The sequence below is a fragment of the Maniola jurtina genome, chromosome 6 (genome assembly GCF_905333055.1).
Source record: "Maniola jurtina chromosome 6, ilManJurt1.1, whole genome shotgun sequence".
NCBI classification, from domain to species: domain Eukaryota; kingdom Metazoa; phylum Arthropoda; class Insecta; order Lepidoptera; family Nymphalidae; genus Maniola; species Maniola jurtina.
Genome location: NC_060034.1, coordinates 10825576 through 10852360, shown reverse-complemented (window position 1 = coordinate 10852360; position 26785 = coordinate 10825576). Strand labels below are relative to the sequence as shown.

General features: G+C 37.8%; 1 protein-coding gene across 1 annotated transcript; it reads right to left on the bottom strand.

Moving 5' to 3' along the window:
* Nucleotides 1–38: 38 nt before the first annotated feature.
* On the bottom strand, nucleotides 39–26084 carry LOC123866354 (G1/S-specific cyclin-D3). Its single transcript, XM_045907873.1, has 5 exons — nucleotides 25682–26084; nucleotides 21016–21237; nucleotides 7886–8048; nucleotides 2672–2793; nucleotides 39–2473 (listed from the first exon to the last, which is right to left on the bottom strand). The coding sequence occupies exons 1-5, from the start codon at nucleotides 25913–25915 to the stop codon at nucleotides 2291–2293; spliced, it is 924 nt and encodes a 307-aa protein (XP_045763829.1). The 5' UTR covers nucleotides 25916–26084; the 3' UTR covers nucleotides 39–2290.
* Between the last annotated feature and the right edge of the window lie 701 nt (nucleotides 26085–26785).

Genomic DNA, 26785 nt, shown 5'->3' with positions numbered 1-26785 from the left:
GACCCTCGAAGAAGGGTAGTTGGAAGTAAAAGTCAATATACTTTTATATATTTTTATTGCGGTTTTGTTTTCAATATCTACATCTTAATTTGCAACGATCTTACAATACCTATAGTAACTACTCGAAAGTAATAATCACGTGTACAAAACCAAAATTACGCAACTTCGCGTTTTATGAATTAGAATTTTAGTTCCCTATATTATAAATTAAAAATAAGTATCGACTCTGCGATAAAAAAAAACAAAGATCACTTCGCATGAGAGAAAACTAGCCCTCTAAAGTATTTACACTGGTGGAAATTATACCTGCATACAGTATTAATAATACTCTAATTGCATAAAAATATTTCTTAACCTATAAAAAAGCCAGTCGAAGCCAAAATAAGCATTAAATATACTATTTTTAATGCGTATATTTTCCCACATAAATGTATACAGTTAAACATAGTATCTATTACAATAGAGTTGAAATTTGAACGCTATACTTATTTAGGTAGTAATGCATACCACAACCATACTATTAGTAAACATCTGTTCCATGGTCCTAAATTAAATGGAACTTTCCTTTGCGTTATAATATTACTCCATACTTTTATAGTAGGTAGTGTTACTATGGCACCACATGCTTACAGCATAATAGTTTTTATTTACATATCTAGAAAATTATTTAATATTTATTTACAATGACAATTAGCTACTATCTAAGTAAAGACAATCTGAAAGTTTTAAGTTGGTATAAACCTAAGTGAAAATATTATATTTTGTCAGCATTGATCAAAAAGCTATTTGCTACATTCAAATAATGCTATATTATAGAAATGGAAGACGCTGGACAGTAACAAAGTAACATTATTTTACTTACAATAAATGCAGAGCAAATAATTACTATAAACGATTGTTATAAATCTTACAAAATAAAATATTATACCATTAGCTTTAACAATTACTATTTCTATAACATATACTATCTGCGCCAGCTTCACTAGCTCTATAATATTATCTGTGGAAGATATATCACAATATTATAATGTAGGTAGTTTTTAGTTTGTCTGTACCTAGTAAAACAAAGTTAAGTACAAAACTGTGGAACTAGTCTATTGCATTTTTTCATTATCAATGGTTGTAGGAACAATAATATTATATTTACTTCTAATCTAACTTACCAATGATACAAAAATCACATATTTTTTCTTATTTTTCTCTACCATTCCAACTACATAGTACCCCTAAGTTAACATATTATGACTGGAAGTGACTATGAATTGAAATTATATCTAGTTTCTAACACTATCACATTAAATGTTAGATACTTAAATGCTAAAATGATTGTTGGTGCAATATTCATAAAGGAACTAAAAAAATGCTTACGTGGCTTATCGTAAGAAGAATCTTCAAAAAAAACATTTAGCCCTTTGCGTACCTTACATAATTTTATGATGTACATAATACAATAAGTATATATTTTAAGGTGTATATCAGAAGAATTGTGCAGATTAATGTCATTTACTAACTGTAGGTATTTGTCTCTAACGATTGATATAGGTACTATACATATTATTTTAAAGTTTTTACAAAATAAAAGCGTAGTTTATTGCCTTCCCCCGATATACAGATATAATTGTTGTCTGCAACGTAAGTAGATACAATTAGAATAATATTTTATTGATAGATAGCGATCTTTAGTTCATTTGAATTTTTGCTCAGAAAATAGTAACTAAATACATAACAAGTAACGAATACTTGTTACTGTAAAGCAAAACTAAATCACCTCTCTAGGAACATCACACACTGGAAAAATGTACTTTGGTCCCATGTAAGAAAATTGCTATCCCTAAGAATTTTAAAACCTATTTAGTATTTGTTTTTATTAACAGTTGTATCAAGCAAAACTGAAACTTAAAAATTAAGAGGTAGATTGTAATTTCAAGATATCAACTAGAACTGGAAGATATAATTGTATTCCTTAATAATTAAACAATTTTGTATCCTTCAGTGCAACGCCTCTGTCGTATTATTTGCCAATAAGACTAGAGGCTAAAAAGTAGCACGCAGGGCTTACGATAATAACTCTATGTACATAAATCCTTAGACTACACGTGCAGTAAGTAATACCTACGTTAAACACATGCGATTGTCAGTCTTAATATCAGTCCTCGATCACGGATGCACCGTCTAACTTAATCTTCTAGTTTATAGTATTTTCGTACTAACGCACCGCAATTAAAGCAAAGTTCCTTCCTCACTTGGGTCTGTTCCTGTTCACGTCACGGAGTAAGCAGTGGCCATGACGTTAGAAGTGTACATCCCTCACATCAGTGGGGGTGGCGGCGTTACTGTGAGCCTTGTCCTGAGTGGGAGGGGGCGTCCAGCCCGCCGCCTCCCTGCCTTGGCCGTTTGGGACAGAGATGCCGCGCTCGTCGATCACATTTTGCACCATTTCTTCTATTTGTTCAAGGCATGTTTGGAGACAGTCCTGTAAAAGATCCTTAATTCAATATATGATGATGTATAAATCGTGAATCGTGTGGAGGAGCAGCATTTCCCAAATGTTAACAATCATGAATCATTTTTACTTTAAAACTTACTTTACTTACAAAAAATAATATGTAAGCAATTAGGATTTTAATAATTAAATCATTAGGCACATGTCTATTTAAAAAAAAATGTTTACCAAGTCTATGCCAGTCAGGTCATGCAGGCGCGGCAGATGGCCGTCGTGAGCCAGTCCTCGCAGAGCGGCGGCGATGCTGCAGGAAGCCAGTGTGCTCGCAGAGTACAAGGTAAATTCATAATCTGAAACAAATAGAACAAAGCTAAGTATGTACTTGTAAGTAAATACAACTAACGGAAAAAATCCATTCTAATGTTTTCCTGAAATAATCTATAACATGCTTAGCAGTAACATTGCTACACGCAATGCATGTACCTACGATTTAAATAACAAACGAGCGTTTTGCCGTGCGATATCAGTCCAAAACCGGGTCAGAAACGCTTTAGTTATGTCGCTCGTATTTAGAACGGATGTGAATAAATCTATTCATTTTCCAATTACCTATTTCCAGTAAATGTCTATGCAAGTTGAGGTGCTCTCGTAGCTAAAAGAAAATAATGCACTGGCGCGTAGAGTAGAGGCTACACGCGTATCCGGTAATGAATCGATCCTTTCTCTCTCCCGCAGGTTGTTGGTCCCTTTCTGGAAAGTGTAGCCTCAAAGGAGCCGGCATCCGCCCTCACGCCCGCATTCCATAACCCGCGCCCGCGCGCCCGTTTTACTGGAATATTTCTCACGGACTTGCTTTAGCAAAACCATTATACCTATACAGATACCCCCTTAAAAAGGCTCGCCGTGGACCGATTTGGGCCTGGACAGCCCGAGTTGTATTGAACAACTCGTATTTGTACCGTAAGATAATTGGCATTAAATTAAACGTGAACAGAAAATTTTCTGGGAGGAGAGATAATTTGACGGTGCTGCGTGATGCTGCTGCTTCAATAACCAGTTTATACACCACTCTGCTAAAAATAGTTTTATTTAAAAATTATTACTAGCTAACTAATCTATATTATGTACCTACTTACTTAATATTATAAAAAAGAACGATTTGTTTATTCGTAATAGATAAATTCTGAAACTATTGAACTGATTTTAATAATTCTTTCACCATTAGTAAACTACTTCAGGTAAAAGTTACAAAGGTTCATATTTTTCTGTCCGTTTAATATCGTTCATCCAACTGAATTGAAACTTTGTACAGTTGTTGTGGGTACTGGCGTCAAGTTTTCTGGCATGGCATCATTAACGTATCTTCAGGTGGCGCGTGAATCGCTTTGTTTTGCATGTAGGTAATAAAATTATATTTTCGGCAGTTTATAGCTATAGCACTAACCTAAGCAGTCAAACTACTTTATTTTATTATGGGTGCCTACCTACATTTAATTAAGAATCGAGAATACCGATATTTTATCATTTGCTAGCCACAATACTTGTTTTATATTGTACCCCGATAACATAGCAGGAAAATCAGCTGTTTGACCTTGTAGGGCGAGTAGGTAGAAGTTAAGTGTACCTATTCTAAATCTACACTGGTATGGTACCTACCTACCTAGCATTTAATTTATCATCTACTTATACATCTACCAACTTTTATCTTAATTTAATGATAACCGAACTCTGATCATTAGAGTTCATATTCTTGATTTAAAAATTTTGTTTAAAAATATTAAAAGGGCAGGAAAAATAAATTTGTGCTTTTATCCCAAATTATTTTTCAATAAAATATTTTTTCATCAAGAATTTACAATTGAGCTATGCAGCATCTACAAAGAGCTATGCAGATTGCAGACCGAATAGGTATTATTCTTTCAGCGTCATTTAAAAAGATTTATTTTTGTGTGTCGGCGTACTCGAGATAAAAGGTACGAGAAGGGTAGGAACAAAACGAAAGAGATGAAACAACGAGAGCGGCCGCTCATTGGAAGCATTTGCATAATCTGATGTTAATCAAACATCGAAGCCCTACCGCCTCGGCCGAGCGGCGGCCGGCGACCGGTCCGGCAACGGCTGGTATAATGCTACACAGAATACCGAGCGGAACAAAGCCGAGAGCCTTTTTGTAGTATATCTGAAAGGCGTAGCGGTATAAAAAAAGCTGAAAGAAGTCCTTTTCAGCTTACTTTTACCGAAAAGAGATAGAATAGGTACAAGGACCTAACTACGTGTCGTAGACCTTAGATTTAAGGGTTGGTCTCCGCTGTCGGAACTCCGACCTCACTAAGATGTAGACGTTTGTAGCACACTTTAAGTTTTAACTTAATATGAATAAAAGGCCGCAAACCGTGGTCGTAAAGTGCGACGTATGAGGTGGTATGAGCCTATAGGCGATGACATAATCGTCGTATTATCCTTGAACGTGAAGTGTAGGTACCAATAGACGTGGCCGGTGCGGGCGGGCGCCGTCTATTCGCAAGGTGAACGCTCTCGCGAGGCCGCGCCGGTAGTGGGTACGTAATGCCCACCGGAACAAATAGGTGTTCTACACTTCTGCCGCACCTACCTTTCTACGTCCCCTGCTCGCTGCACTCTATCCGCTCTAAAAACGCCCGACAAAGATAACATATCTGTCGGTAATTGACGCCGCCATTCTTCACATGCCTGCGAGTTCGTATGTGTAAAAGTAAAACATACATAACATAATACATAATATACAATCCATTTCTCAATTTAATTAACTTTACTACGGCTAGATTACTTTATAAAATCGAGATAGGTAGGTACTAACTTATCAATCAAATTGTACATAGGCATGGAATGGAATGTTCTCAAGCACATGCCCTCTTTGATATAAATTACATATTACAATTTTATTATCCTTGCATGTTTTATTTCCTTTGAGTAAATTGTGCCATTCAAATAATGACACATAATGTGGGTTCGCTCGATACCGCGAAATGTGCTCGCAGGCGCATCTCCTTTGAGTGCGGCAGGCACTTAGGTTCCAACTTGAAGGAGACACTCGTAGGTGCATAGCATTTCAAATTGCCCTACACATTATTTTAGAAAACTGGAAGAAATAAATAGTAGGAAAATACTATTTAAAAAAATGCATAATCAATAATCATTCGATGGCTTCTACACTATGCCGACGTTAAATTAGCTGAAAGAAAATTTATATTGTTTCCTTTCATAGAAGTAAATACCTACCTGTTATAAAGGGGTTCCCGATTTCAAGTGAGCTCAAATCGGATAAAAATCCGATTTAATATTTCGGCTTCATGTTATTATTAGTTATTAAACAACAAGGCAGCAGACGCGAAATAAAATTAGTCTCTGTGGCGAGTACGAGATGATATCTGAGGAGCAAGTGAAATAAAAGAGCTGTAGCGTGAACTTAACCGCCAAAAAAACAACACGACAGCGGCGGGGAACAACAAAAACCGTTGCACAAAAACATATGATCCCATGAGGGATACGGGGGGTCCTGCGGTGCGGAGGGGAGTCCCGAGGCGTGCTGGAATGCGCTCGGGCGAGCGGCGTGGGAGGCGCCGCCCGGCCACCACACGCGCGCCCTCTCTACCCTCTCTGTAAACAATCCTCTACGTCTCCGACCAGCGCCCAGCGGCTAGCCCTGCGCCCGCTGCGCATATCTCCCTCGCAACAAACGAATTTATAACATCCCATTTGCATGTTGTAGGTACCTAGTCACCCAGAGATGAGGTAAGAGTTTCCGCAGACTAAATAATATAAAAATTTATTGATATTGAACACTTCCTTAATTTATTCATTTAATAAGCTTTTAGACAAGCGACTGTCGCTGCCGATGAAAAAATTCCATACTAGCAACTACCCGAATACCCGATACTCAAAGTGCGGCCTCTGATGAGTCTCATCATTCAAATCTTGAAAAGTTACTCTAAAGAATAAGATAAGTGCGGCAAGGATCTTTTGGCACTTGAATGACAATGGTAAATTATTTTGACGATTCAAAAGCCGTTGTAAAAGTTTATTTGAATAAAAATCATAGACCTACGATTTTTCGCTTATAAAAATCTATTTTATTGACAGGGGGCGTAGTTGTAGAACAAACGCTGCCAGCAATTAAAATCCCCTTTTTAGTTTTTAGCGTATAAGTAGATAATGCCAATGTTAATAATCGAGTAAGTTTTATCTAATTTTTACTGCATGGGGAAGCCATTCCTGCTTCCACATAGGGGAAAAATAATAAAAACCATTGATAAGCCACGTACTTGCAACCTATCATGTTAACCTGCTCAAATACTATAGGTACTTATCTAGTGCTAAATATAGCAGGTATAAGATGCAGGCACATATACGCTGTATTTATCATCAGGATATATCGTAAATTTATGTGTAAGGAAATAGCTCCATTGTTTTAAAAAACTGAAATTCAGATTTTTTGTTTAGCAACACCACATACAAGGGGAGAGTGTGACACTTCACAAGATGGCGGCGTTAGTTCCGATTTTAGCCACGCGCCAAAAGATCCTTGTCGCACTGTATCTAAAATATTGATAATTTCAGTTTAACAAAATATGATTACTAGCAGTACTAGCACTCTACAGGTGAGGTTCAGTGACACTTGACACGCACATGAAGCAGACGAGGCAGGTTGGTACTACATTGTCGTGACGTGCTATCGAGATGCTAATTACTGTCTACGCCGCAAACAAAACTTCGCGAGCTATGCGGTAGGTATGGGCAAAATTGCAATGCATAAATCGAAACCCACTCAAATGTACGTTGAAGACAAAACCGTTCATTAAATACTAACTAATTAGGTACCTATAACTATAAATAAAATATGCACTTTACTTCTCATAGCCATATTATTAGAGGAGACTCGGTACCTAACTATTGATTAGGTTAAAGGCTACAGGTTAAAGGTTGAATTTTATACCTAGCAAATTTTATGATTCGCTAGATAATGTATGCATCAAGTCAAATTTAAAATGATGGCATCATAAAACTACCCTAAACCTACTTAAATTTTAATGTCCACGACATACTACCACGAAAGTGAGGCTTATGAAACCGAAACATTGTTATACGTTCTCCTTCTCTAAAAGTTCGTAAAGATGTCTGAAAACAAGCACTTAATTTAAAAGTTTCAGATAACCCGACTGCGGTTTGCACTGTATCTTTTTCAGCCCGCAAATTAAAGCACATAAAATTCACCATTTTGATTTTTTAAGAATTTTATGTAGAAAGTAGGAACCCACTACCCAGTGACACTCGAGCCATCAAGACTAATCTAATGAGTAATGACGTATCATTTATCAAAATCGGTTGAGCCGTTGAGTAGTTAGGCAGCCGCTCCTTTTGGGCTTCGCCGCAGTCGGGTAATAACTATTTTGCCATGTAGCTTACCTCTGGCAGCAAGCGAGATGAATGTTTGAGCATGCCTATGGACCATCTCCGCGCTGACGCGACCCCGCAGCGGCAGTCGCGACAGCAGCAGCGGCAGGAAGTCGTGCGCCGTCACCCCCGCCACGTCCCACTTCAACTTGGACAGCACTAGCAATTCCCAGCTCTGTCGACAAAGTATATCTTATTATTGAGTGTAAAAGAGCGTGGATTTGACTTGCTCTTGCAATGCGCGGGACTGCAGTTACCTTCTCTTTCTCCACGTCTACAGGAGCCTAATGCAGATATGTTAAGATTGAAACGAGAAATCAGTAGCTTCCTAATCGAAGTAATGTAAATTTTTACACAAACCACTATTGTGTTTAAAGGTGTATAAAACCGTTAACACAGATTTAAGATTGGTTGATAATTAATAAAGTTATAAGGTAAGACTTAAAGAAGAACCGCTTCTTGCTCGTTCTTCTCGGTAGGAAAGGCATTCCGAACCATGCATTTGGGAGATTCACTTGATGATTCAAAAGCACGTCTTGTAAAAGTTTATTTGAATAAAGGTCTTTCTATTTTATTTTTATGATCATATTTAGTTATAATAGAGATGATTCTGTTGTTTCCAGGACTTTGTAAACTTGGTACACCTCAAGGCATAAATAAGAGAAGAGAAAGGTTGCCTGGTAGAGATTGCTCCAAGCAATAAGGTCGCCTTTGCACACAATTGTTTTTTCTGTTTTCTTCTTTCTGTGTTGTGTTCCTGTATGTTTTTTGTTTTTGTGTGCAATAAAGTGTTCTATCTATATATCTTATTGCCAATAATAACTAGAAACTATTAAAACAATACTCTGACTTAAACCCAAGAATCTCTAAGTTTGATTTTCTAGGAAATGAACAAGAGAATCTTCATCTAGATGATTAAGTACGTTTCATTATAAAATACCCGTTTGAATGCCTACATCAATCCTAATTGTTTCTCACAATTTGTCCGGAAGCAGAGACTAGGCAGGCACAATTGGATCCATAAAAGAAAGTGTTGATTGGCTGGGACAATATGCTGCATACCACCCGCCACATCCGCTGTTTAATCGTAAACATGCCGTTTTGCTGACTTCCCGGAACGCGCGTAGGTAGACCCCCAAACATTGTTGTGCGATCAGACCAAGAATCCTTAAGCTTATTTGGACTACCTAACCCAGTTTTATAATAAACTAGCTGATGCCCGTGACTTCGTTCCCATGGATATAGGTTTTTAAAAATCCCGTGGGAACTCATTGAATTTCCGGGATAAAAAGTAGCTCATGTGTTAATCCAGGATATAATCAATCTCCATTCCCAATTTCAGCTAAATCCGTCCAGTAGTTTTTGCGTGAAAGAGAAACAAACATCCATCCATTCATAGTTACAAACTTTCGCGTTTATAATATTAGTAGGACTAAACATGCTAAGGATCCAATACTGCATGTTCTATATCATTCATTCTATTCATCTAGGACTGTGTGTGTGTGGAGATAGACCTGCTATTTTATCCCAATAAATCAAAGAATTCGCACGGGATTTTTAAAAGTGTAAAGGGCATTGCATACACAACGTGCACGGGACGGGACGGGAGGATTTCTTAAAGTACAATTGGATAACTAGAACACTCCGTCCGTTTTCTAGCTATCCAATAGTAGTTCATATACCTAGTAGATCAAGAAATCCTCCCGTCTCGTCCCGTGCACGTTAGGTACGTATGCAATGACCTGTCCACGCGCACGAAGTCGCGGGCATGTCTTGTGAAATATTGAAAGTAGGTAGGTAGGTAAGTTCCGTTGGTAGAGACATCTTATCAGATATCCGGCTTTAGAATAAAATCTACTAGGTAATTACTTAACTAAGTATCTTAATTTTATTTGACCTACATTTGAAATCAATAAAAATATTGCGATACACTCCTAAGATTCCCGATATGAATGGTTAATTTTATGAATAACTTGATTATTTAATATTCACACACACGCATGCATATAAAAGCAATGCATGGCCGTTGACAGATAATACTCGGTGTTTACTTAACTCAAATACGGGGTCTGTCGCAGCGGCAATCGTTTGCCTCACTGCTGTTAACGATTTTGTATTGAAACGCTTTCCAGATAGAGTTCAGACTCGCGCAGCAAAAAATAAACCTTAGAACCTATCGGTTCTTGATAAGGAGTGCTTGTGAATGAATGAAGACTCATCACTGGAACTCGCACGAAGTAAGATCGTGCGTCAGTGTGCGTCACGACCCGCGAGGGTGAAGCGGCAACCGTGAGGAATTAACGCTTCCAAATAATCTGGATTATTGGATAAAAATATGTAAAATTGACAATCCGCGTCGAACTTAAAAAGAACAGTTGGGCGTAAGCGATATAACCATGGAGCGGCATGCGGGCCGACCGCGAACTGAAAAGATTCCGTGTCTCCGGCGACCCGCGATCGTTGAAAAGCATCGGAAACAATGCGCTCATAAAATATTTAACAAAAGACGCTGCTGCCACACGTGAAGAACAAAATATATGCAGAGGAGTTAGACTCGTATAGAGACAATGACTTACTGTAAATGGAGCAGCGTTTGATTATTATTATATTTATAGATGTTTTAGGTCAGCTTGAGGCGATGTCGGAAGTACAAATAGCAAACTAGGCGAGAACTCGAGACGTGCGGAATGCTGCTTGTGAATTTATGGGTAGTGTTCATTAAAGAAGCAGGCGCAGCGGCGCGGGCACGGCGGCAGCAGTTATCGAGGCGCGTTACAGCCAATAAAGCGAGCTATGCAAACAGCCCTCGCCCGCAACACAAGCTGAATTCCACACTCTGTTCCCATGCTTTATCCAATTTCATTGAACGGTCGCGGTATGACTGTGCCGGGTATTAGAATAAAACAATGAGCTCGCTGTTGCGTTGCCATAACATCGGCCCGTCTACAATTCTTTACAATTTTCCACATACAGACAGGAACTTGATAACGATTACAAAATATAATTTATAAAAAATAATAACTTATAAGTCATAGCACTACTCTATAGCAAGTTAAATATTATATGAAGTCAATTTAGTAGTAACTACCTCGACATAAATACGATCCTAACCGACGGAAGACCAAGTGGCAATCTGAATACTAAAATTACATTGGTTCTGTACGCTATACGAATACTGCTTTAGCAAGTCTTATATAATGTATCGGCAAATTCCTGTAAAGTGATGGCATTGCTCAATTAAGTAACACGGCCATGCTGACATCAGCTAAATATTTTTACTTGATGATTTACGTTACGCAATCGGATAGAATCGCACCTATTGGATAACTTTAAGTCTTAAGTTAATCTAGAGAATGCTGTTACTAAAAACGATTTTACATGTAACCTGAAGACGATTCCAAGTTTTTTTTCCTAACCGCAATATTCTCCTTGGTCATCGCCCGCATAGAGTTAGTTTTATTGTTACTTTTATGTAGTGGGTACTGCTTGAAATTAAAACTTTATTATCGTTAAAGATATTGATGGCAATTTCTTTAATTATAGTCTAAGCACAATATAAAATAATGCCATTTTTATAGTCACTTAAAGATTATTGAATTAAAAATAAGAAACGACTTTAACTTCTTTTTAGGGTTCCGTTCCTCAAAAGGAAAAACGGAAACCTTATAAGATCACTTTGTTGTCAGTCTGTCTGTCCGTCGTGTCTGACAAGAAACCTATAGGGTTCTTCCCGTTGACCTAGAATCATGAAATTTGGTAGGTAGGTAGGTCTTATAGCACAAGTATAGGAATAAAATTGAAAACCGCGAATTTGTGGTTACATCATTTAAAAAAAATTAAAATATGTTTCAATTTACAAAATAAGATAACTATACCAAGTGGTATCTTATGAAAGGGCTATACCTGTACATCCTAAAACAGATTTTTATTCATTTTTATTTTTATGTATAATAGTTTTTGATTTATCTTGCAAAATGTTGGAAAAAATACCCGAGTACGGAACCCTCAGTAATATAATATTAATATTATAAATGGAGCGATATAAATACATCGTAACACAGTAAGTAGGTACGTAGTTGTTCGTTTATGGATGTCGTACTCGTAGTCATTACGAAGCGACGATGGGATTTAATGAGCTCAGCAGTTATGTCCAATAGTAATTATAATTAGTTGTTCTGGTTACAGTCGCGCAGCTTTGGCAAACAACAGTGTAGAGGCCACTTCTCGCGTGGAATGCAACTGGTTCCCAACCACCCCCCACCCCTTCCCCCCTCTCTCCGAGACTCCGGCGACTGTACTCGTGGGAAATAACATGAAGAAAGTATAAGGTAAATGGTATAACCAAACAAAGCGGAGGGCCTTTTTGACTGTTCTTTTTCGCCTTTTGTTTTGAAGAAAGTGCCGAAGAATGACGCTCGAAGTCGTTTTTCGCCTAACTTTGCGGGGGGGTGATAGGTACATATGCACCGGAAATAAATAATATCGCAGACGTGAGATCCGCAAACAAGAGCCTAGCTCCTCCTAGAATTCTATTATACATGTAACTACTTGGAAAACATGGAAATGCCGATATTGTAAGGAATTACTTACCTACTTTTAAGAGGGGTCTCTCCGTCACTCGCTCCATACAAACGTTGTTCGTCTCTCATTGGAATACTAACCAATCATACTCAATGGAATTTTGTAGGAACATTTCGGGAACTAATACCTATGCCTGTGGTTTTCCAGATTTCCGTTAAAATATTCGGTTTCAAAGTTACGCGGTCTTAAAAATTCACAAACAAATCTTTGAACCTCTGTAATTTTAAAACTGCATATTTTTAGAAAGATCTGAAACACCACAAGCACAGATATTAGTTTCTAGAATATGTCTGCAAAATTTCATGGACTTTGGTTGCTTAATTTTCAAATGAAATTGGGGCTACGATTGTATGGAGTAAGTGACGGAGAGAGCCCTGTTAAATGAAATATGGCAGATTTTCTTTTGTTTTAATTTTCAGATATGAAAGATATGATAATAATATTATAACGACTTCAGGTTTTAATAATAATAGGTGGATAGGTACATACAGTCCAAGTTTGTGGATAAAACACTTTAATTATGAATTTATCTAGACGTTTGTTATTTCAGCTGATTTGACTTGACAAAATATTTATAAACATTTGCGTTGTGTAAGTATTCTAAGGACAAATTATTTTATTAAACCTACATAATATGAGGATCTGGCAAACAAAACGGTAATTGCACGAAGTAAAATTTTACACGAGGAGCAAAAAACTGAATGAAAACCGTTGAAACTCTATTGTAATCGTACGGATTGAAATAACGAAGTTTGGACTGAATAGCACAATTTTAGGCCAATTTGCTTAGAAATAAGTCCATGTCGCATTCAGCGATCGAAATTACGAACTTTGGATTCTATTTTAGCACAGTTTTAGGATGTTTTGATTGGAAATTAGGGTGGACTTTTTTATATTGCAGATAACCCACGAAATAAGCAAAAATCATATATATTAGTTCAGACTAGTATTCAGTGGGCAAAAACGAAAAACAGTATTTTGATCAGACGTGTAGTTACACCGTTTTGTTCGCCAGTTCCTCAATTATTTTATTAAATATACTGTTATTGCCTTGTTAGCGGGAAACATTTGAGTTGGAACTTGTCCCCTTTAACCTCCTTTTCTTTATCGTATCGACCTGGTAAGATAAAGTGCAACAACGCCGTCGTGCGTAGGTATATACAATCGATTAGTTTTACTACAATAGAACTTGATTAACACTGTAATAACAAACTAAATAAACAAGTGACGACGACGACGACGGTTGTTGGTTAGTGACGAAAAATTTCAGCCAGTAATTTTTGCGAAGTTTTTTTTGATATAACATAATATCTAATTACTCAAACCGCAAATACTTTAATCGATCACTAAACAGTTTGTTTGATTTCCGTACCAATAAATAGCAGTCACTGTATTTAGCCAATTGCCAATATACACTACAAAACTGTAAGTAATACAAATATTACTGTTATGTGTCTATAACGTAAATCTAATGTTATTGGATTATGTATCTAAAGAGAAAAATTACATATTTACGATTAATAATAACATAGACCTACTTGTGATGTCAGGTCTACGTATAATATAACCTGCGTTCTGCCTGAACTTCAAAACTGTTGAATAAATATTAATGAAGACCGACTCGCCGATTTACATTCATTTATGTATATTATGTATGTATTCGCATATACAGAAACGTTATGTCTGGCATCGATTAAAGCGGTTTGTGTCTAAAATTAATCCCTCATTAAATGAGCATGGAAGAGGTATATTGAATTAGCTTTGGTCCAAGTTCAGACCCACAGAATCCGAATAGGTGTCGAGTCGAATTAAGCAGAGTGTTTTTCGTCGGCGCGCAGATGACTAATGAAACATCAGTGCGCTTATTGTAAGAACAACAGACTATTTCTTTATCTCCTTATCTCAAGTCTGTCTTTTATTTGACAGCTACAGTGTGATGATTACAACCACCTCAGTTGCTCGAGTAAAAACTGCATCAATCATTGCTAGAATCTCAATTACTGCGATTGGCTGAATTTATGGTACTCTTGCTGCAACAATGCAACATTTTAGCTAATAGTGGGAGTGACGGACAATCAGGGGCGATCATAGAGCTTAGATTCGTCCGAAATCAATGGGGGCGATTTCCATCGTCACGTCATAGCAGTCAAACTACGGCGGTAGACCCATTGGCTGTCACTATGGACTAGAATGTGCAGTTGCTGAAGATTTTTAGCCAATTACAACAATTAATGTTATTGTAACTTATGCTAAGGGAGCAGGTATTAAACGCAGCAGATACCATTTCTATTACCTTATTTAGAGAATTCTGCGGTCGAACCTGTACGGCGACTCATAAATTTATGCTTCAATTATAATAAACGTACTGTGGATGTGAGAATGCACAGGTTTTATGATCGGGCGGTGAGCGCGGGAACCCCGTATTAAAGCAGGCTCGAATGCCAGAGCGTGCTCTTTTTGTTCGCCTTACCTACCCTGCTTTGAACAGCACTATCAAATCAATAACCGTGAGAGTCTTCATACATGATTTTAATATACAGTATAAAACTATAAAATTAAATTCCAAATAGGTTACCCGACCAACTACATACCTACCGTATTTAAAATTCTACGGTGTAAACTCTCTATGAACAACTTAGGTTCGTTTACTTGACCATTTCTCTAATTGAGAGACCAAATTAATGTATGGGGGCATTAATTCTCTCTCTACAATATTAGAGAAACTAGTCAGACCCTCAAACTATACCTACTATTTATAAAATAATTGCCAACACTATAAAACTTACAATAACCTCGTTTTTCCCTGTCGAAAGTCAAAGTCAATAGTCATCCAATCAACATAAGAATTTGTAGTTCTTTACAAATTGTCACTTATCTATTGGTATTTTAACTGAAATACGCCTCAGAGGCACTCGGCGATGGAGCTAAGCTTTAAGATTTTCTGCGTAACCAAATCAGAAATGAGGAGATCCATAGAAGAACCAGAGTAACACATAACATAGCTCAAACGGGTTGCGAAGCTAAGTGGTAAGGGTGGGGCAAATACATACAAAGAACCGATTGAGATTGGTGGTCTCAAGGTGCCGACGCACGTTCTGTTTGCTCCAGCCCTTATCTGAAGCCAGGTCTACAGGTACTTACAAAGTAGGTATTATTACCTCGGAGCTATTAAGCATTTTAATAGGCGACATTTACATGTAATATTAGTTTATAGGGGGTTCCGTGCAGTCTGTTATTCGACACACTTGGACGAGTTCCGAAGGTATGAACATAGCATATGCACCCAGTGTGACGGCGCCGTTAGCATAGGTTAAGCCAAGCTATTCAATTTCTCAGAAATTTATTAATGAGTACTCAGGAAATAACGTAATATCTAATACCTTTCGTTCAAATCGATTACTAATGTTATATAGCTAACTTGTTTATCGTATCTACAAGTTTTCGTAGAGGTGCTACGAGTTTGCTACGAAACCTGCAGAACTTTAATCTAAGATGTTAATATGTGAAAATTTTAACTTAATTATTTATAGATTATTGTTCAGTTAGTAAAAGATACTTAATAACATGCTTATAATACTATAACAACAAAGGAACCCGTTTTCAAAAAAAAAAATCACCGAGCGCACTATAGTTTTGACTCTTTAGCAACAATATACGTAAGATATAAGGAATATCAAAAAATAGTTATTAGCTCAATAAGTTGCTATGACTGATATCAACGATTTCTCAGTATTTTAGGTTTATGAGTAGGTATAATATCTAGAGGTATCTCAGGTCAAAAACAAACGATAACTTGAGCCAGAAAAAACTCAATCGCGAATAGGTAATTAAAAAAGTCAAATCAAGCTCGTAAAAATATTGTGACGTGGCAAGACAAGGGCAAAGCTAGGTTACGGTTGTGTTTGTAAAGTTATAATACGAAACCCAACGTACGTACAGTAAGTACGAAACTTAATCCAAAATCGTATATAAATTAGATTATTTAAAGTAGGTATATTTTCTGAATCTACACAATAAAATCTTTCATTAGATGCCAAATTGGTTTTGTTCTCATTGATCTCATTCCTTGGTTTTTTAAATAGAAAGAAGAAAGAAAGAAAACTAATTTATTCATCTTGTGCACAAAGTATAAACAAACATATAATGATTGGTAAGCAATAGTTATAGTAAAGTACTTAATAATTACTTAATGTGAGTTCTTGCACCCGTATGGCATAAGCTGAAAAAGTCCCGTACTGTAGGTTTTAAAAATGATACCTAAGCGCTGCTCCTTCAGAGCGTCATCACAAATGCGAATTTTTAGAAATCCGTTGCGGACTGGCGGCCCAACTGTTGTATTGGCCGATTGGGTACAGTGGACGCCTTCCTTTAGACTGCTAAAATAATAACGCCTCTGAAGTCGGGTAAGAATAAGCGGCGTGCTATGCCTGTAATTGGTCTGATTGAAACGCGCTTCTCGTTCGACGGTTGTGCGGTTCTGAGAAGGCTGTCGGCTCGTTAGAGCCCTGTAGGGGACACGGCCGGACAGCCCTGCGCGCTGCGCGGACCGCTCCGTGCCGCATTCCGGACGACCAGATCTTTCCCTTAAATGTTTTTTTATTGCCTAAAAGTACGATGAGGTAATCTTTGATAATGGTGTCATAACTTTTTAATGTGTGAAGTTAAATAATTTTTCCGTAAGTATATGTGTAATTCGTTATAACAGCTTGTACAATTATTAATTTGGTAGTCTTTCAAATCAATAACTTCGATCATCTTATTTTATACAAGTGGTAGGCCTATAATGTTTTCAGAAAACTATCGCTTTTTCTAGCGAATTCATCCTCGTGAATGTCAATTTTTTTATTTCGTTAGAATTTCTCAAAATCCTTGAGTAGGCGAGAAATGTTTTCTCCACAGAAAGCTCTAGGTTCACAGAGTTAGACTGTAGGTACGTTGTTGATAAAATCAGTCACGGCTCAAGGTACTGTTTATTGTATAAATAAAAGATACCTAAATGTTTAGGTATCTTTTATGAGGTAGCTCGCGCTCAGCAGTAAAAAGTTCAAAGACCAATACATAATATGTTTTAAATCGAACTATACACCTCTCTTCGAATTTTTGAGGGCCAACCGAAAATAATAATATTATTACCATAGTAGAATTTATATATTATATCTTTAAAAAGTCCGATATAATAAATATACAATGCAAGTGCATTATCAGATTTAAAAACACTGAGTTGATTAGATATCGTTCTATTACTAAAGTGGCAACTGATAGTTCACCTGTGTGCTTTAACCTGGCAAATTATAGTGTCAATAATGTGTATTATTGTGTATATATCGGTTACAAAGAATATAGATATCCTTGTCTAAGTGCTATTAGAGTATCTACTTTTGTGTGCTTCTATGCTCAATGTCATAAAAGGTTGGTAGGGAAATCACAGCAATAAATATGAGTTAGAACTTAGAACGAATTGTTTCATGACCCTGGATAAAATATATCTTCTAAATAGGAACCCGAGGAGAGACTGGTTAGGTATGAGGAATGTCTAGTCACTAGGTACAACCTATTCGGTTGCCTCCCTCAGTGCAGGTTGCAGATTGGCAGTTTTCGGAATATCAAAACGAAACAGCTACGTAGTAGGTACGGACTTGTTTATATCAAATTAAACACTGACATACAAATTTATCATACTTTAGTTAGGTAATAAGTTAAGCACCATAATTATCTCGGCTTTTGTTGAAGCTGAAAATTTTGAATCTATTTTACTATGTAATATCCTCGCATCGGAAATCGCAGCGTTGGAGGACTCTCCAGAGGACAGACGACGTCAAATGAGTCGTAAGGAGCCTTGGATTCAGGCAGCGCAAGACCGTGGCATATTGTCCATAATAATTATATAACATATATTTTGCGCTAAATGTGAATAACGTATATTGTGCGCTACAGCGAAACAAATGCAATGGAATGCACTTTACAAAAAACAGGTCGTGCGTAGTGTGTCGCGCAAAGATGTGTTGTGCACTTATTATCTACGCGCAGAGCCGGCGCGGCGGTTGAGGCCCCGGTGGGTGGCGCGCGCCCGAAATGCAACAACTCACAATGCTAATGCAAATGTCGGGAATTTTCCCCTCGACACTTCTGAACCACAAACCTACTCTTACCATTTATATCACTACTCTATAAATAAGTTTGTCATGTTAATATGTTTGTATGAACATCACGCAACACCTGAAATAGAAATATTTTTATTCAAATAAACTTTTACAAGAACTTTTGAACCGTAAAAGAATCTAACCACTGGTCACTGGTTTGAAATACCTTCCCTACCGAGAATAACCAACAAAAAACTGGACAAGAAAGAGACGAAGCTGAGATAAAGTAGCTATAGGTACCACTATTTTTCATCGAAGTCGAAGGCTTGCTTAAGTATTTAGTTAAGCTTGATTGGGATAAAGTGCACGTAATCACATTCCAACAAGCCTAACCATTGATATCGTAAGTCACTAATGACATGATTACGGCATTGTAGACTAACATGCTGATACAAACATGTGTTTCGAAATCTAATGCCAACGCACTCTGAAATTAGGCTCATAAACGGGTGGGTACTATGAATGTATGTAACTATGTATGTATGTAGTTTCAACTCACCCTTCAACATACGTGGCAACCGTAAACGATGTAAGTTTTAACATCTATACTAATATTATAAAGAGGAAACCTTTGTATTTTTGTATGTTTGTATTGAATAGGCTCAAAAACTACTGGACCGATTTCAAAATTTCTTTTACCATTACTTAGAGGGATTCTTTCGAATCCGTATAGGCTATATTTTATCCCGGAAAATAGAAAAAAAAATTAAAAAATAAATGTCCACCCGTGCGAAGCCGGGGCGGGTCGCTAGTATTTTATAAGACGATAGAGGATCTACATCAATTGTAGGTGTAATACTGAAAATAATTTGCAACTAATAATAATTATATCTTTAGATAATTATATTTTCCACTACGTATCATATTTTTTTTAAACTATTGATTAAAATGTAGTTGTTTAAAATAATGTGTACTTAGCTTTAAAATAAATTGGATTTATATCAACAAAAACTTCAGCGCTCTCACCTTCAGACTACGACCGTAAAATAAAATTATCATATGCCCTATACACTACATATACACAAAGAGTGATATTCATAGTTCTAAGAAATTTATTTTTACGTTCACCTTAATAGAATGTGACACATATACTTACATATTTTTAGATTATAGACATTTCAAGAAAGACGTACCATTCAATACTTGTGAAGTGAGAACCCTTATAATTTAGATTTTAGATTCTAACGTATGGAGCTAATAAACGAATTGCTACAGATTTGATTCTCTTATTGTTAAATTCGAATATATAATTATTGTTAGAGGTATATTTATTTATTCTGTTGAATAATCTTCCGTCATAAATCTAGAATTTCAATGTATCATGCTTGTTCAGAGGTGATGGTAAGAAACAACCAGACGAGTGAACGACACGAAAGCGTGAGAAGGCTTCCTTAGCGTGTCCACTCATCCAGCGGGCTCATAGCCCATGGAACAATGCAAAAACTGGCCGGCTAACTGCATAGTTAATGAGATCAGCTGTTTTGTTTCAAGAAAAGTTAATTAAAATGCTGGCGCTGTCTCTGCATTCCCATCAAAATTAACTGTAACTATGGAAAACCTATTTAAGGCAAGTATTATAAAAATGTAATCATCTGTGAAGCGTGTACGTCCGTTAATTTAAACTTACGATTGCTAGGAAATCATGGAAGAAAATAACTTCCATAAATAATGCATATAAAACAAATCCTGCAATGACTAACGAGGTAAAATAATATGTTGCGTTGAAATATTATACACTCGGTTTTTATATTACGTGTCCGACATTCTTCAAACTACTATTATCAAGTCTTATACTATACAAATGACGTAATCATATGCAACGAATACCAACTGCATTGTTGCAGGTACGTTTAAGTCCTTTCAATCGTCCTAGGAAATAGCTTATTTTGTTTAAAAAAGGGTTATACTCATCCAGGGTAAATATAAACACGAAAAACGGTCAAAAAATTCGGGTTCTCAGTTTTGTTCACATTTTCTTTAAATGGACGTAGAAATGTCCTGAAATACCCGCGATATTTTTAGGAATTTCGTTAGCGATACGACATGTATTTTACTATACTTATGATTATTTTGTGCATAATAATATTAACTAATGTTGACTTGATTGTGGGTTGGAACGTTTTTCAGAAAACATGATCAGATATACATCACAAAGCAACTTAAGTTTTTCAAAACCTTTTGATGATATAGATTATTAATTGTAGTTCAAAGAACAGCTATTCAACTACATATATTCAATGTCCACTGGTAATAAAACTTGCAAGCTCTTGCAAGTTTCTCGTGGTTTCTAATATTGTGACACAAATCGCAACGCATTTTAACACCGCTCTTGCTTTCCAAGTTCATATATTTTCGAAACATGTTTACAATTACCCTTTGTTATTTGAGACCCTTTGATATGTGACAGACAGAAGTACTTACGCAGAGATCAGTGAGCGTGATACTGTTGGCAGTGTAGAAGACCAGCAAGTCTGCAGGCAGACCCCTCGAACTTGGCTCCCGTAGTTTCGAGGCGAGCAGAAGACACGCGGTTCCCAGGAGTTGTAACTGGCTCTTCCCAATCCTACACGTGCTCAAAAACCTATCCAAGTAGGACATTGCCAACGGGAACACCTCTTCTTGGCAGCTATGGTCTTCGCACACCTGGAAAAGGACGTCTTGTTTAGTATTTGAGTAAGTACCTATAAGTCGCAAAGCTGTAGTGGCAAAGAGCATGTACCAACATATAGCTCTGGCAGAATTGATAAATGTTGAGGTTCTAGGTGCCAGAATGGAGACTGAGACGGATTGATATACCCCTCACTAGGGTAGATTACACCCAAGCGTGTCGTTGGGAACACAAGTGCAGTTATGTCCAGCTGTGGACATTAATTGTTAGAAACAACTACGAAAGTACCTACCTTTACCTATTCACGGAAAGTTCGCGGCGCACCCAGTAACGAGTTTATCATCCGGAATTCCTGATAACCTATATATTTCATAAAATTGTAGAACACACGTATTGCGATAAATAAATACAGAGCGCAGTACTTTCCAACAAGTTTCGAGTTTCTTATCGACGAATGTTGAACATTATTCGTTATTAAACAGTATTCGAGTAAGCAGGTTAGGTACCAAACTAGTATTTTCTAAGCACTTAGTAAGTACTACTTAAGTAGGTATATAATATCTTTTAAAATCTAAGTAGGTACCTTGATAAATTTTATTATTATTATTTTATTGTGAGATAGGCTTGCGCTTGACAACAATGCGCATTGATAAAAGTAATGATGAAGTCTAAGTTGGAGCGCGCTAGCCTAGAAGATGCCTATTCAAATACGTGGCAGGAAACACGGACGCTGAAATGGCATTTTTTACCTTAGCGGTCCGTATCGAGTTAGTATGGTCTAAGACCCGAGTAGATTGGATGTCGATCACATAATGGTTCCAACGTTGACGGTCTCTCGCTGTTCTGTGGTAAACGGTGAATGAGGAACAAGTTTGTGAAGTTCCTGATCACACTCTGCAATGTATATCTGATAAAAGAGCTATAAGCAGGCGTCGCTGCGTGTTACTGTAGGCTAGGTACCTAAGTAACATGAATTTGTGTAGGTTTTTCAGCTATGTCTTATTAGGCAATGGTGTGAACTTGTGCCGGACGGTGAGAAAATTGTTGGCATTTGAAAGTCTTGATAGTTAATAGGTAGTTGGGAGGTGATAGGTAGTTGACACTACAGTACAGCTTTCGTAAGGGTTTAATTAATTGAAAGGTGAAAGTAGGCGTCTCATGATATCGATGCTTTATGAAATAAGTATTTGTAGCCATTGACCTCTACTAATACAAGTATGTATTTATGCTGGACGTGCGATTTTGATAAGCTGTTTTGAACCAACTTGATTATCGCCATTTTGGCGCTGATAGAGGCAATGAGCTTTATGTGAGCGTACTCGGAACTTAATTTTAGTGTTGAGACATCTTTCATCGTAGTGTCAACATGAAGATTATTTGACACAAAGTGCCAGTTTCAATTTCCGGTACGCTCAGTGAGGAGCTTCGAATCAGCACAAAAATAACTGTCAATTTGTATAGCAGACCTCTTCTAGCAAGCTTGTATTTAAATCCACTTCAGGGTAGTTGGTAAGTGGAGAGCGTCATGAAAGATGGCCATTTGTCACCGCATAGTTTCGCACGGTGTAACCTGAAGAGCAGCTTTGATACTAATACTATTTAGGTATTTAGTATCGTGGCCTTCATAGGGTTGATACAAGAGACAACAGACTGCAGTAGGTACCTATTTGTATTATAGGGAACATTAATAATGATATTACGTAGCTGATAGAAGCATAGCAGAAGGCAATAGTAAAATTAATCATCCAGAACAAAGACATTGAAGCGGACTCATCCAAGCTCGCTCCAGAAGCCGAGTAGACCGCCCAGGTTGCCGAGGGCTTCATTTTATGTATTTTGAAGTATGGATTTTACCAAACTGGCAGCCCTAAGATTCGAATGCGCATGCGCATCCCATACCGATCTCAGCTGTGTGTCTCACGCTCGTGGCCCCTGTCAGCTGATTAACTTATGTCTCAGCTTAAACAAGCCATTGTTCTGTTACGAACTTCCTTCTTAGCGGACATGCAACCGTTTGATAAACTACTACCTACCTACTTACATAAATATCTATTATTATCAACGATAAAACTGTAAAATTGTAGACTTTAAACTACCTATGAGGAAACATATGGAACTAACGTATATAATGTAGTTACAATATTTTTATGTTTTTATATATACTTCAAAGGAATTTTCTAAATAATTTTTGTTATTATGTATGTAAAGATGACGTAGTCACCTACTGATGGACCTACAGGTAAATTTTTAATTTTAGATCGATTAAGTAGTTGTTCAATATTATTTACATTATTTCATAAGTGAGTACTATTAAATCTTTACAACTTTTATTTTTTTTAATATGCATGTCGTCCATTTAAAATTTTTATTATTAGTTGTTGTAGCAGCAATAGAAATACATATTTTGTGAAAACTTTAACTCTCTCCCTATTACGGTTCATGAGATAGGTACGGCCCGCTGCACACAGACAGACGGACGGACAGCGGAGGATTAGTAATATGGGCCCGTTGGCACCCTTCAGGTACAACAACCTAAAAATCTTTCTTTTTCTTATTTCTATTAAATTTCTTAGGTCCTTAGAGCAATACCTATTAGCTATGTCCTGAGTACTGGGCGTATCTACAATCTATATGCCTAGGTATTACGTTGAAGTTCTAAAGTGCAATAATTTTTTGCCTATAAAAAATATCTGTAAATAATCATAAAAAAATGTCTGCACTTAGAACAATAACGCCTCTCAGAGTCTCGGATAATATCATTACTAATATATATTATACTACACGGATAATATTACCAAGTCCTTCAGACATAATTTTTAGCGGTTAAGTTTAATTTCATTAATGGTTAACATCAAGATGTCAGTGACCCCAGATCCACGGGAGTGGTTTCGGTCTGCTTGTGCTGAAATTTGGTAGCTATGCAACTGGTTTAGACGGCACAACCATGAGGTGTCGGTAAACTCAGTGAAGCAGGAGGCGTGCAGGAGGGACATGCGCCGCATACCGTGCGCCGCCGGCTAGGCTTGTTGAAAACATATCGATGTATCGATATATCGCTTTAGGACGGGTAATATTTCGATGTACCGATATATCGATCTAAAATATTCTAAAACATCAAACCTAAGTATCGAAATCTTATGAAAAACAATATTTTTTTCCAATAGTACTTGTTGCCACAGCTGATACTCAAAGCATTGTAAAAGTACAGAGCCCATAACTCTTCGTATTTTCGTATATCCCTAGCCGACCTGGGTGGCCTGCTTGGATTTTGGAATGAGCTCGGCTGGCTCGAGTGATCCGGCGGGGAAGTGATCTCACGGACGGCTACGTCTAAGTACCTACGAGAAGAAAGGCGAAGAAGACCCTTCGTCTCACTTGTCTTTGACTTTCGTTTAATTAAGTGAAAAAATATTGATCCTTTTTGTTCGATTCGATATATCGACATCGATGATATTTACAATATATCGATACTTTTTGGCACTTCCGACATCCCTATGCGCCGCCCGCGCCACCGCACGAAGATGGTGACGTCATCTCAACCGTCGCTCGAGCTCGCCGGCCGTCGTCCCACGTGGCTGAACTCCATTTCACAGCTGATTGACTACATTTACGCCCTAAAGATTTAAAACTTCTACTTCAGAAGATAATTTGTATTGTTATAAAAGTTAAAACCGATAGATGAATAATGATCAAAATAATTATTAGGTACTTATTGCTTTCACGCTAATCGTGACTCATTTTAATCAATTTAACACATTAGGTAAGTACACTTTGGCAATAAAATATCATAAGTGTTTAAAAATTCCATGAAATGCTATAGCGATTATTTTAATGCAGTATCTAACCGGCTATTAACAAAAGATAGTGCGCGTCCGGCGTCAGCTGTGTGCGTGTCAAAATCAGCTGATTATTCAAATAGAACGAGCGAGTCGCATCGGTCGGCGACCGCCCGCGCGCTCTGCCGGGGCCCCTCGCGCCCGCCGCGCCGCTTCGGAACCAAAGCACACTCGAATAACCACTACTTGTATCTACTTTCCAATGATTCAAATACCACGCTTTTCTCATATTTTGCTTTTACCCGATTATCATGAGAGTACCTAAGTAATTGTACTTACCCAATAAACGATTATCCAATAATGTAGATACCTAGAATAGTAGGTAGGTACCTACCTACACACTAGAATAATTAAAAGCTTAGGTTGGTTTATGAGTTTAAAGCATATTTTTGAGAAGGATCTACAACATTTTCAATAAGAATCTTGTATGAAAATAACAAAAACATAATCAGCTGATCGTGTAAACACAGCTGTTCACAGTATTTTTACATACCGGTTGGTTACGATTTGATAAAGTTTTCGAGTAGTTTCACTTGGAATATAATGAGGATCAGATATTTAGACGGATTAAGTGGAACGGTGGGGAGCGGAGCCTACACGTGGTGAGTCGACAAGATGGCGATGGCAGTGCGAGTGCGCTCACCTCAAGCATCCACTCGGCGACGACGCGGCGCATGTGGGGAGTGAGCTCGGTCTGCACGTTGCCGAAGTAGTTGGCGGTGACGGCGTAGCGCTCCTCGGTGCGCAGCAGGTTGTCGAGCACGCGGCGGCGCAGCAGCACCGGGTCGCTGCAGGCGCTGGGCGGCGCGGGCGCCGGGCCGGGGCGCGCGCCCTCGCCGCTGCCGGGGCTCACGCGCTCCGCACACAGCAGCTCCATGGCACACCGCACTGCGGCTTATCGGGGCTCGCCTCGCGAGTCGCGTGGCGCGTCGGTGTCGCGAACAGCTGATCGAGGCCGGGCCGAGCGGTTACGTAGCGTTGCGCGGCGGCGAGAGCCCGAGTCACAGTGACGGGCGGTCGCCGGTCGCGCGCATCGCCCGCCGACCATATGATCGGCGGGGCGCGGGGTGCGGGACACCAACCGCCTGAGGCCCGCACGCAGGTTTCTCCCGATTCGACGTTCGAATAATAATACATAACACGTTTCTTGCTCACTCATACTTTATCCTGACTCTAGCCTCTCGTTCTTGTATTTACAAAATGAGATGGATCCACGGAATGAGTATAGAGACCATATCACCACAACAATACATATCTGTCAATAGGTAGGTACTTCAACAGCCGTTAATTATGAACTTGTTATATACTTACTTCATAAATTAACAGCTGGTACTATCTGGTATGGACCCCAAAAACACATTTTTAGAATTTCATACCAAACTGGTAAAAAGGAACTGTTGCGGTCTCATCTGTCTATCACGTCCTACTTACGAGAGCATTTCTGAAAGACTCATTTTTAACCGCCGACCCAAAAAGAGGGGTGTTATAAGTTTGACGTGTGTATCTGTGTATCTGTCTTTGGCATCGTAGCTCCTAAACGAATGAACCGAATTTAATTTAGTTTATCAGATCTTTTCTGACTTTCTTATACTTAGAGGTTTTTGTGTCGGGGGTTTTTAAATTTTGAGTTATACTTACATTAAAAAAATACTTGTCTCTTTTCAAGCTACGGAACCCTAATTTGACTCTTACTTGGCCACTTTTTAGTGTTTCGTACCCAAAGAGTTAAAACGGAGCCCTATTAATA

Bases quoted from the DNA above. Each gene is read 5' to 3' on its own strand.
- LOC123866354 (XM_045907873.1), bottom strand. From the start codon at position 25,915: ATGGAGCTGCTGTGTGCGGAGCGCGTGAGCCCCGGCAGCGGCGAGGGC. The intron at 21,238-25,681 runs GTGAGCGCACTC...GTCCTTTTCCAG, and splicing joins TCGCCGAGTGGATGCTTGAG to GTGTGCGAAGACCATAGCTG. The intron at 2,474-2,671 runs GTAAACATTTTT...GATCTTTTACAG, and splicing joins ACCTGACTGGCATAGACTTG to GACTGTCTCCAAACATGCCT.